Source organism: Melitaea cinxia, chromosome 1 (assembly GCF_905220565.1).
Source record: "Melitaea cinxia chromosome 1, ilMelCinx1.1, whole genome shotgun sequence".
Classification (NCBI taxonomy): Eukaryota; Metazoa; Arthropoda; class Insecta; order Lepidoptera; family Nymphalidae; genus Melitaea; species Melitaea cinxia.
Genome location: NC_059394.1, coordinates 9,640,600 through 9,653,773, shown reverse-complemented (window position 1 = coordinate 9,653,773; position 13,174 = coordinate 9,640,600). Strand labels below are relative to the sequence as shown.

At 36.8% G+C, this 13,174-nt stretch overlaps 1 protein-coding gene across 1 annotated transcript; it reads left to right on the top strand.

Annotated features, from left to right (window-relative positions):
- The first annotated feature begins 9,829 nt into the window (after nt 1–9,829).
- LOC123653437 lies at nt 9,830–12,970 on the top strand. The gene has a single exon (XM_045589436.1). The coding sequence runs from the start codon at nt 9,830–9,832 to the stop codon at nt 12,968–12,970; it is 3,141 nt and encodes a 1,046-aa protein (XP_045445392.1).
- The last annotated feature ends 204 nt before the right edge of the window (nt 12,971–13,174 follow it).

The following is a 13,174-nucleotide window of genomic DNA, read 5'->3' as shown; positions in this document are numbered from 1 at the left end:
TGACCGTTGCGCCAACGCGGCGCGTTGAATTTTTACATGTATGTGGCATTTATTATCCTAAACCTGAGACAATTAAAATGGATGGGCATTGTAATGTTTTATATTCTATAAATGAAACGGTAATTTGATTGATAACAAACGAAGAAAAACCGACTTCAATTATATCGACAAGTAATACAACGTAGGTAGACGAAAAATTAGTCAAGTAAATACGCATTATCAAAGATTACTACAAAATTTGTAATCAGATCTCGATGAAATTTAAATGTGACCACATGATAAACATCGGCTTTCGATTAAATTAAAAATCATCAATATCGGTACACCCAGTAAAAAGTTATGCGGATTTTCGAGAGTTTCCCTCGATTTCTTTGGGATCCCATCATCAGAACCTAGTTTCCTTATCACGGTACCAAGCTAGGGATATCTCATTTCCAACAAAAAAAAAATTATCAAAATCGGTTCATAAACGACAGAGTTATACCCGAACATACATTTAAAAAAATATACGGTCGAATTGAGTAAACTCCTCCTTTTTTTGAAGTCGGTTAAAAACAATGTTATTAAAACAAACTTACCAAAAACAAACTAATAATCTTCATTGTCCACACGCGTCGCATGCGTCGTTAATTCGTTATTCAAAACAATCAGTGGGCTCGCGCATTTTAGTTACTACTCAATTTATACTTCTAACATTGAGATAAATACAGAACACAATGACATTCATACAAAAACGTTAACGAATACCGTTTGCCTGCATCTAAATATGACGAAATCTAGTGAAATCCAAAACTACTCATTGCATCGATATTTGACGTTCTGGATAAATTACGACTACATATTTGTATTTACTGTATCGAGTTCACATATACACATTTTTGCTCTTATTTTGATCCCGACCAGGATTATTAACAAACTTAGACACAAAACTATCATATTAAACCTACTCATAATTTTATAAGCGTATTTAAAACTTAAGTGTTTTTTTTTATAACTAAGTCGGTAAACAAGCGTACGGCACATTTGGTTTAAAATAGAAGTCTGCAACACCAGAAGCATCGAAACGATCCTATTTCAAATTCGTCCCACAAGCTCTGGTTATTTTACTCACCAACAGGAACAAAGCACTACTTGAAAGCAGTATTATTTAGCTGTGATCTTCTGTTAGATCGAGGTACTACCACAGTCGAGCTGCTCCATATTTTGAGCGGAAAATTGCCTGCTGTCCTCACCACTGAACCTAAGTTATTACCAAATTAGGTATTTAAAGTAATAATATATTTTTTTTATTTTTGTTACATCATAACTTTTCCGATTCAAATTCGATCCAAATCTGATTACAACTTTTTGAGTTATTCTTAATAATACGCTCAATAATACGTATTTATTAGACTATTTTACCAACTACATACGTCGTATTCGTCGTCGAAGTAATATGACATCTTTTTTTTTTATTATTGTGGTTCGCACTATGTTTATTTATTGCTTATTATTATTTTTTATATACATAGGTACCTAAGCCGTATGTTACACTTTTTAGGATTTGTAAAAAAGCATAGGTAATAAACGTAATATAAAGACAAGAGAAAATTATCCTCCACGTTTTCGATTTCGCAAAGTTTAATTTCGAGGCTATGTTGGTCGCATGTGTTATAAAATCCCTCAAACGATTTTATAATTGCCAATAAATAAGTTTAAAGGTTATATTAAAAAGTTTTTGATAGCCAAAGCTTATTATTCGGGATTATATGTATAAAGTGACATTTTTGTCATCTATCTATATTATTTATAGTACCTGGGTGACCAAGCTTAGCTCGGTATTTTTAGTAAATCGTGTTTTTTGGAAATCATATTTAAATACGAATTCAATATTGATAAAATATGAATAATATTTTCAAATTATACCGACATAATAATAAAAAATATGATCTGGTTATTTAAATAAAAAATCATAAGTGCAATTAGAAAAAAAAGGAAAAAAAATAATCGATCTGGAGATATGGGGATTTGAAACGTGGTTTTCTCGGTCGATCCCGACCGGCCGATTACCCACTTGAGCTATTACAACTTAATTGACAATTGCGAAACATACCTTCGTATTCTAACGATATTGTAGTCATTTTTTCATTGCCTAAAACAGGGATAAAACGACATTTTCTAAAAATTAATCCTAGCTATATCGATTTATCGCCCCCGATATCCCCTTCATACAAAATTTTCCGAGATTCAGATTATATCTTATTAATACAATTATCGTGTTAGTTAAAATACTCGTCCGAAATGACTGGACTGATTTTTATGAAATTTTTTGTGCATATCGGATAGATCTGAGAAGCGGCCAACATCTGTTTTTCAGTACCGTAAGTTATAGGGGGGGGGGGGGTTAATAAAATATATGGTAAAACAACGTTTGCGGGGTTAGCTAGTATATATATACAAGAATTGCTCGTTTAGTAGTATTAGATAAATAAAAATGAATGTCGCTAAGCGCATAACTAGAGAATGGCTCGACCTATTCGGTTAATTTATTTTTTGTTTGTTTCTTAAAACCCACGGAAGGTTTTAACTTTTGATACTAAGAAAAAACATAAAAAAATTAAATTTTTACTATTAACTTTTGACAGAACTAAGTCTGCCCGGGCAGCTAGTTAGTAAATATTAGTCATTGTTGAGTTTGTTATCGATTGACAGATATCAATCACAAAAGTTGTAATGCTGCTGCTACTTTGTAAATAACGATTCAAAAGTTCGTCGTTCATTCTATTTAAATAAAATATTGTTATATTTGATTTCATTAGAATTATTTATCAAAACTAGGGCGTAAGGCATATATATAAAGAAAATATTATCATATCGAGGTACATAATATATATTAAAAAAATTACAAATAATTATGACAAGTTTTTATCAACTCCGACCTCATGCCTGAACTCTTATGATGAAGGTCTTGACCAGCAATGAGTAGTTTTCAAGCTTACAATTGGAATGAGTAAATGTAGGAGAATAAACAATGAGAATAAATAATGATATTTTTAGAGTTCCGTACCTTAAAAAGCAATAGCGGAACCCTCATAAGAACACTTTGTTCTCCATCTGTTTGTCAAGACCATTTTTCTCAGGAACGCGTGGAGGTATCAAGCTGAAATTCGTATCGAATACTCCTGAGTATCTACTTTCCCATGGAGCTGAAAAAAAACTTCTAAACTAACACAATCAAAAGATACCGCCGTTTATGCCGCAAATTTTCGACACTCGCAAGACAATCAAAATCTACAGGGTACTTCCTATGAACTCAGAATCTTGAAATTTGGTTCAAAGCATCGTTTTATAGCGCAGATAAAGAAAAAAATCGCGAAAAACATAAATTTTTAGTGACATCATATAATAAAAATATTTTTAATAATTTTGTACGCAACCCTCGGTGCGGTAGAAAGTTATTTTTTTGATCCAAAAATAATTTTCGAAAAAGTATTTTTTTATAGTTTAAAAAATCGTATTCTAGATAATTATAACAGGAAAAATAAAATTATAAAAATTTAATTTTCTTTTTAATTAATTTACGACGATCCGGTTTCGATCATATTTCGTAGAATATGGAAAATAAACAGTCTATGTATTTGTTAATATAACTTTTTCCCATCATTTAATTTAATTTTTTATTTGTTCTATTTTTGGTTTTTACGATTTGTATAAAATTTGAGGTTTTTTTTTTTAATTTTCTCATAATAATTTAAAGTACTTTTCAAAAACTCAATTTACAATTTAATTACGTACATATGAAAATGTCTGCTACTTAAAATGCCAATTGAATAAGGTTTCACGTTTTGTGACCTTTAGAATATTTTAATTAATTTTATTTTTATTAATTTTAATATCCAGCCAGGCTGCTTTTAAAATAGCAAATAAATATAATTCAATGCCTTGATTAATTTTGGAACAATTCTTAATAAAAAGTGTTTTACCGTTATTAAGAAAACATAATTTGACTTAAGAAATAAACTTTCTATACGATAGCAGCTAAATATGTAATAGAAGTAAACAAATTCCGAAGAGCATAAAATTAACGGGATGGCAAAAAGAATACGCTATAATCTGATAATAATGGGGCTCGACGCACAATTTGGTGGTGGCAAGCGCTGAAAAGCTACCGATACCCACAAAAGTAGCAACTGAAACTAATGAATTATTCATAGCAACGGTGCGGTGCATGTTCTATCACTGTTTTATCTGTTGCGGGGCTTTCGGTTGTCGCGGTCCACCCCTCCCATACCGCAGCCCCGCAAGGGTTAACTACCTTGCAACCACCAATTTTCTGCCATTTGAGAAGACTAGATAAGCTTCATGTCGCAAATAAACATTACGGTAATGTGACCGCCACAGCAATTACTATTAAACAGAAGACTGTTTATTTATTCGTTTCGTTAGGTTTTCCTCCCTAACAGCTAATTATATTTGTTGTTCATGATAAAATCACTATGAAATACTACATTCAGTTCAGTTCAGATCCATAAACCAAAAGAGGAAAGTAATTGTGCCTAACACTCTGTACTGCGTACTTACAGACACAAAATAATATAAGTAGTTTTAATGATTTTGAAAAGACGTTATGTTAAAATAGCTTTCTTTAACTGACGATGTTATCTTTTACATTTTTATGAACAAAAAAATGTGATTAAAAAACATTGTCTGTATTTTAGTGGCTGTAGTGACAACTTTTTTTTTGTCAGCGTCATTGAAAAAGGTCCTTACAAAAAAATAAAGATACTATGAACATAAAATAAAAACCAGTGATAAAACAATGATAAAACAAAATATTTCTATATAAAGTTAACGTCGTAAGACGTAACTTTTATATAAAGAACGTAATTTTTCTAAGTCATGTACGTAAGTACTTCATATTTTACATATTTTACAAACTAAACCACGGCACTGACCGAATTTTTATAGTAACCTACTTTAAAAGATACGTCAACTTGTAAATATTGGTACATTTTTACGTATAAAACTGAAACAATTGAGGAAAGCACAATATATCTGTGACAGACTGACTCATTGCAGGCCGAGACGCGGCGTCGCCGGGCGTCCCCGTAAACAAGATAAAACCGGTCACCTCGTTCGGAACACCCAATTCTCTACTTCTACACATATTTTCATGTCACCTAACCCCAATTTTGTTGCATTAAAACATCCTAGAATTTATGTGCTATATTCCAGACCTGAGATTGGTTGGTAAAAAACATAAATAAGATGAAATTACAAGAAGGGCCGATAGATTCCTAGGACTTTTCTCTCATTTTTCCAAATGAAAAATAGTTAAATCTACTAGTAGTCGCCCAGTCGAAATTAGACCATAATAAAAATTTAAATTTAAAATAAAATAATGAAAATAAAGAACCCTTTTTTTAATTTTGCATTTTGACTACAGACTAACAATAAACATAATTTTGTTTGCTCGCAAATGAAAAAAAAAACCGCCTTCAATTACATCGATAAGTAATACAATGTAAGTAGACGAAAAACTAGTCAAATAAATACGCGATATCGTATTGTATTGTATTGTTATGGGCTCGGTTTTCCGCATTTAGACACAAAATCATGCCAACAACTATTCTGATGTCCAGGCGGTTAAGACTCAGCAGTCGGCACGATAGGTGCGATGATACTTCCGTGAGTATTATTAGTGAGATTAAATTTTAATGGGACCAAATGACACGCACCACCTTTCGATAAAATTTTTTTTTATCGAAATCGGTCCACCCAGTCACAGGTTCTGAAGTAACATACATTAAAAAAAACAGTCGAATTGAGAACCGCCTCTTTTTTTGGAAGTCGGTTAAAAATAGTATAATATGCGTGTGTGTGTCAAATACGTGGTAGTGATGTAATGTTTCTTTTTTCATTGATTTAATATATTTTTATGCATAATTTAAAAAATATATATATTAGCATCCTGCACTCCTTCTTTAAATCTATAATCTATAATATAATATATATAAAAGCGAAAGGTCACTCACTCATCACGAAATCTCCGAAACTATAACAACTACAAACTTGAAATTTGGCAAGTAGGCTCCTTATAGGACATAGACATCTGCTAAGAACGGATTTTACGAAACTCGACCCCTAAAGGGGTAAAACAGGGGTTGCAAGTTTGTATGAAAGTCCTATGTTTTTGAAGTAAGAGACTTGAAATTTAAAATACACGCTCTGTAGATGGTGAGAAGGTGTCCAAATAATGTACCTTTAGAAATCAACTCCCTTTTGGGATTAAAACGTGGGATGGTAGGTTGACTCACTCATAACGAAATCTCCAAAACTATAATAGCTATAAACTTGAAATTTGGCAGGTAGTTCCTTATAGGGCGTAGACATCCGTTAGGAACGGATTTTATGAAACTCAACCCCTAAGGGAGTAAAACGGGGGTTAGAAGTTTGTATGAAAGTCCTATGTTTTTGTAGTAAGAGAGTTGAAATTTAAAATGTATGCTCTATAGATGGTGAGAAGGTGTCCAAGTAATGTATCTTTAGAAATCAACTCTCTTATGGGGTTAAAACGGGGGATGGTAGGTTGACTCACTCATAAATAAATCTCCAAAATTATAACAGCTATATACTTGAAATTTGGCAGGTAGGTTCCTTATAAGACGTAGACAACCGCTAAGAAGGAATTTTACGAAACTCGACCCCTAAGGGTATAAAACAAAGATTGGAAGTTTGTATGAAAGTCCTATGTTTTTGAAGTAAGAGACTTGAAATTTAAAATGTAAGCTCTATAGATGGTGAAAAGGTGTCCAAATAATGCATCGTAATCTATATATATATATATAAAAGAAAGGTCACCGACGCACTCATCACGAGAACTGAAAAACCTCTGGATGGTCCATCCATCCAGGTTGGACAAAGATGAAATTTGGCAGGGAGGTAGATTATAGTTAATAGACGTCCGCTAAGAACGGATTTTGCGATATTCCACCGCTAAGGGGGTTTAATTGGAGTTGATAGTTTGTATGAAACATATACAGCAGCTATAAGTTCGCCTGATAGGTTATTTATACTGCAGTCTGGAAATAAAACTGAAAATGTGGTGTATAGAGAGGTTTTATAAAAATAACTATTAAATTATACTAAATTGTGCCTTTTAAAAAGTTACTCAGTGTGATAACATGACTGAAATAAAAAAATAATTTTCGTTATACATCTTAATAGTAATGCATATCTTCGTAAGCACGCGTACGTAGTCGCGGGCAACAGTTAGTGAATTATAAAACAAAGTCCCCAAAAGTGTATGTGATCGATTCCCTCAAAATCTATTGAACGGATTTTCATGTGGTTTCACCAATGGAGAGAGGGCTTCAAGAGGAAGGTTTTAATAAGACTTTTACTGGAAGTTTGCCGGGAAAATTTTGTGACACACTGATTTCAACGCGGGCGAAGCCGCGGGCACAGCTAGTAAACTATAAGTGAACGAAATTTCATACTCCTCCGTCCGCGCAATTTTCGTAACGGAATACAAAGTTTTTACTTCACCTATTAATATATAGATAACAAAATATAAAATTATATATATATATATATATATATATATATATATATATATATATATCTAATTTTATCATAAAGTTATACCTCAGTATACTCGTATATATTTTATTTATTTATTTATTTATTACTTCTTGCATACATATAATCAAACACTTTTACGTAGTAAAAAAAAAAGAAAAAAAAAAAAACAGAACAGAAATAAAATTAAACAAAAAGTAGTTACAATGACAGCATCCAAAGGCGGTCTTATTGCTTTAAGCAATCTCTTCCAGACAACCCCAGGTAAAAGGAGATTATTAGTAACAAAGTGCGGGATTGTGCAAAAGTAGATAAATATAAATAGAATTATAAATACATTAAAAAAAATACATACACTTACAGAAGAATAAGATAAACATACAAAAGTATATATATAGTAGGTTTGAGAAGCTTTAAAGACTTAAGAATAATTAATTTGTGGTATTACTTACAATTAGGTTATTTTAGTCTCGCTTACAGTTAGGTAGAATTAGATTTGTTAGGAATTGAAAAATTGTTTAACATATTTTTGAAATTCAGAATAATTTCTGTAAAGAAATAAATATTAAACGTTTCAGTTGCTTTCTCTCATTCTGACTACGTAAACAAATGCTATATACAAGAAAATAAGTCTAAGTTTATCGTCATAATACATGCCTATAGTTATATAAAAGTTCAACATCATAACAATCGGATTAGCAGATATTGAGTAAGAAAGAATATTACTACTAACCTTTTTTTGTACATACAGCTATTGAGTATGACAAGTAAAGGTGGTGTCCTACTATGAATTAAAACTTTCTTATCAGTAAAATATTTATATAATTGAAACAAAATTGGTTGTAGAAAATTAGACATACAGAGAAACTTGCCAACGTTATAGATCTAATCAAATCAGACGTCAACTTGGAGCTGGGAGTTGGAAGATCTCGGCGATAGAAGCCGCCTAGCCGTCTGCGCACTATAAACAACTTTCGCAATCAAACTTTTATTTGAAGATCGATATTTGCCTGCAATATTCGAATAGGATTCAAATAAGTTTATGTCATATTCTAATGCAAATTACTGCATTATTTCTCTCTATTACGAAAAAAAAACTGACGAATTTAATTTTTCTAAGAGATCACACCGACTTTGTTGTTTGACTTGTTGACAGTTTGAGTACTCTTCAGATAGGTTTACATTTTTGATTACTGCTTTTATATGCGTCAGCTATGGCTCCTTCTGTCAAGGCACAGTGTACAGAGCCACAGAAGCATATAGTTCACATTTATTGATTTCCTTCGTTGGAATGGAATCGGAAAAGAATATAAATTAAAGGTAAGAAAGGCATTTTATCTCCTTATTTAATTTACACAAACATCTCATCATTGCCGTTCTGGGAAAAAAGCTGTTTATGCAGTAAGAAATTTATTAACCGTCATAAGGTTAGGCTGCTGTCTATTTTCTTGTCGATAGATTATAACTGTATCTGAATTGTTATTAAATATGACATTAATACATCCTTGTGCCCTCCTCCGTGTCCTCATCTCAAACAGTCTAGTAGTAGTAGTATATTGTATTCTTTTTTCTATAATATATAATAAAATCTGGCCGTGTGGTTTCCGGCTCAAAAGAATCGTACCACCCCATTTCTTCCCAGGGAGTCGTAAAAGGCGACTAAGGGAACTCAAACTAGACCTTCTAGTTTGCGTAGTTATTCACCATCCAGGAAATGGAAAATTCCGTTATTAAACCCGGAAGGAGTCTCCGTTAGGCGTTCTCGCAGCTGATTCCTGCAACCGAACTGGCTCCGCACGTATCGGCTTGCCGTTCCTGCGGATTAAGTCAGCTAGGTCGAGAGGGTGGGCGTGGGTCTTGGGCAACCCTGCGTTTTCCTTAATCTGTGTCCCAGGCGACGCAGTGTCTGCGGAGAGGTCACTCTGCCCACGACAGTGCTGCTGCGTGGAAAACAACACGGGGAGTGGCAGTGACCGGTTATAAGTCCGCATATAATAGGCGTCAAGTGCGGGCGCCAGGGGTCACTCTCGTCAGTGGGAGGGTTCATCGAAGACCCATTGATCGGTTACCGCCCGCTTAAACCGGGCAGCCCCCGGCCAATTAGGTACCGATCGGCCTCGTCGTGGATTTGCTTCTTTAGGGTGTAGGAAGCACTAGTAAATCTAGAAAGTTCACGTCGTTACAAACCACACCTGGATCTAAGCAGCAATTAAAAATACACACCAAAAACCCACTTTTCATGCGTTTATCGACATGGAATGTCCGTACGATGAGGACAGGCTTCCCAGACACCAATGGAAGCTCAAATGGCTCTGACGACCTGCGCAAAACTGCCTTAATCGATGTCGAGCTCAAAAGACTTAACATAGCGGTTTCCGCACTGCAAGAGACCAGATTACCGGACGAAGGCTCAATACGCGAGGCCTCATATACATTTTTCTGGAAGGGAAAGGACTCTACTGCCGCACGTGAGCATGGCGTTGGTTTCGCAATCCGCAATGATCTCCTTTCCGCAATCGAAACTCCTCGAGGAATTTCGGAGCGCATTATGGTGTTGAGGATGCGAAGCAACTGCGGCTTTGTTACTTTTATTTCCGCATATGCCCCAACACTAGTTTCACCTGACGAAGCCAAAGACCAATTTTACGACCAACTCACTGAGACGGTACGTGGCGTAAGTTCTAGTGACAGACTTTACATCTTGGGTGACTTTAACGCCCGGGTCGGCCAGGACAGCTCTGCTTGGCCCGATTGTGTGGGCCCCCACGGCATTGGAAAACTCAACGAGAACGGACAACGTTTACTTGAGTTCTGCTCGAGCCAATTGCTGTGTGTGACCAATACTTTCTTCAAGGGTAAGCCTATGCGTAGGGTGTCCTGGAAGCACCCTCGCTCTGGTCACTGGCACCAGCTAGACCTAGTCCTCACCAGAAGAAAAGACCTCCGCGAAACCATTCACACGCGTACATTCCACAGCGCGGAATGTGACACTGATCATTCCCTAGTAGTAACACGTGTAGCCCTGATCCACAAAAAGATTCATTCGTCCAAACCACCTGGTAAGAAGAAATTAGACCTTCCTAAAACTAGGCATGACGATTTGATTCGTGATTTTGAGGATTTGGTACGTAAGGAGACTGAAACTTGGGATGTAAATGCGACCGTCGAAGACGAATGGAGTAATGTCAGAGCTCTTCTCACGGAAACAGCTGCCAAAGCTTTCGGCTATCAGAGAGCTAAATCTCAAGACTGGTTCACTGAAAATATAGAGCAACTTTCACCCTTGCTTGACTCTAAACGCGACGCTGCTCTTGCTCACCGTCTGAATCCTAATCCAAAGACTCGCGAAGAGCTTACAATTTCTAAAGCAGCTCTTCAACGCAGCACACGCCACTTTGCGAATGTCTATTGGACCAATATTTGCCACAACATCCAAGCGTGTGCAGACTCAGGAAACTTCAGCGGTGTGTACTCTGGTATAAAACAGGCCATCGGCCCAGTTTCCAAAAAGACAGCTCCCCTTAAAGAAGCTGATGGCTCTGTTATAACAGATCGTCATCGTCAAATGGAACGTTGGGTAGAACACTTCACCACTCTCTATGCAACTCCAGTCAGCATCGAACCGGAGGCTATTCAGAGCATGCCTAAACTGGATACTTGGAGTCAATTAGACGACCTACCTACTATAAGGGAATACCACATTGCTGTAAAGCAGCTTAAGCGCGGTAAGAGTCCTGGTAGTGATGGAACCCAAGCAGAAATACTTAAACTTAAGTGCGTGTCACCTATTCTGCACAGTCTGCTGTGTAAGTGCTGGGAGGCGGGGTGCGTGCCTCGGGATATGCGTGATGCCAACATCATCACACTATACAAAGGGAAAAGGGATCGCGGCGATTGCAACTCCTACCGTGGTATTTCCCTTTTGAGCTCAGTCGGCAAGCTATTTGGACGTGTAATATTAGGAAAGCTCCAAAAACTTGCAAATCGCGTATATCCTGAGGCACAGTGTGGTTTTCGCCCCCGGCGTTCCACAGTCGATATGATTTTCTCCCTTCGCCAATTACAGGAGAAGTGCAGAGAGCAGAAAACGCCATTGTACGTGGCGTTTGTTGACTTAAATAAGGCCTTCGATACCGTCAGCAGGGAGGGTCTTTATACTGCACTGAAATGCATTGGGTGTCCACCGAAACTCTTGAGCCTTGTTCAATCCTTTCACGAAGATATGAAGGGCGCTGTAGTTTTTGATGGCCAAACGTCTGATCAGTTCGAAATGCGTAGGGGTGTCCGTCAGGGCTGCGTGTTGGCTCCTACCCTGTTTGGTATATTCGTTTCGATTATCCTAAGAACTGCTTTCGACGACAGCCAACAGGGTATCCACCTTCATACAAGAATAGACGGAAAGCTATTCAACATCTCACTGCTTCAAGCTAAACGAAAGCGTCATGATCTTTTCGTTGACTCTTTGTTATTTGCCGATGATGCAGCTTTTGTGGCAAACTCAGTTCTCGAGCTTCAAACAATCATGGACAAATTTTCCAAAGCATGCACTTTGTTTTCCATGTCCATAAACCCCCAAAAAACTGTGGTTCTAGCGCAAGGCAGTGCAGAAATACCTGCAATAATGCTGGATAGCACTGCTTTACAAGTGGTTGATAGGTTCTGCTACCTGGGATCGACTGTCTCGAACAATCTCTCTCTAGAAGCAGAGATCAATACTCGCATCGGAAAAGCGGCGACTACGTTCGGGCGGCTCAGTACAAGAGTGTGGAACAACAAACATCTTACCAACAGGACCAAGATGATAGTATTTCAGGCCTGTGTTTTGAGCACGCTCTTGTACGGAGCGGAGGCGTGGACGTCCTATGCGAAGCAAGAACGTCAGATTAACACTTTTTATATGCGCTGCCTACGGAACATCCTGGGTATAAGTTGGAAAGACAGAGCGACCAACGAGAGGGTTCTACAAATTGCGCGGATGCCCAGTCTAACTGCCATGCTAAAACAGCGTCGGCTGCGTTGGTTGGGGCATGTACACCGGATGGACCCCTCTCGACTTCCGCGGCAGATCATGCTTGGCGCAGTTGCGAACGCAAGGAGGGATGTTGGGAGGCCTTTGCTCCGTTTTAAAGACTGCGCCAAGCGCGATATGGTCGCTTTTAACATAAATCACAACAGCTGGGAAAAGTTAGCCGAGAACAGAGACCAATGGCGTAAGAGCGTGAAGGATGGTCAACAACATCACGATGAAGCCTGGTTTGGACTCTTATCGGACAGGAGAAACAAAAAACACCAGAACAGCGACATCAGTGACACTAGCACATCTTTTCCTTGTTCGGTGTGTGGTAGAATCTGCCGCTCCCGTATCGGCTTGTACAGCCATCAGAAGAAATGCTCTTCAGACACCGCTTAAATCGTCTGGAATAGACGTAGAGGCCTATGATGATGATGATAATAAAATATTTCCTGTTGTTCTATACTGCTATATAAGCTTTAAGCAGGAGCTTTATAAATATTAATTCGTTGTCATCGTTGTAATGTTTTGTTTCTTTTTATCCATATGATTTATTCACTTCATCAACATCACTTCAGTCTATCGCAGTCCACTGCTGGACAT

What these genes read in the sequence shown, in the direction of transcription:
- LOC123653437 (XM_045589436.1), top strand. Translation starts at nt 9,830, where the DNA reads ATGAGGACAGGCTTCCCAGACACCAATGGAAGCTCAAATGGCTCTGAC.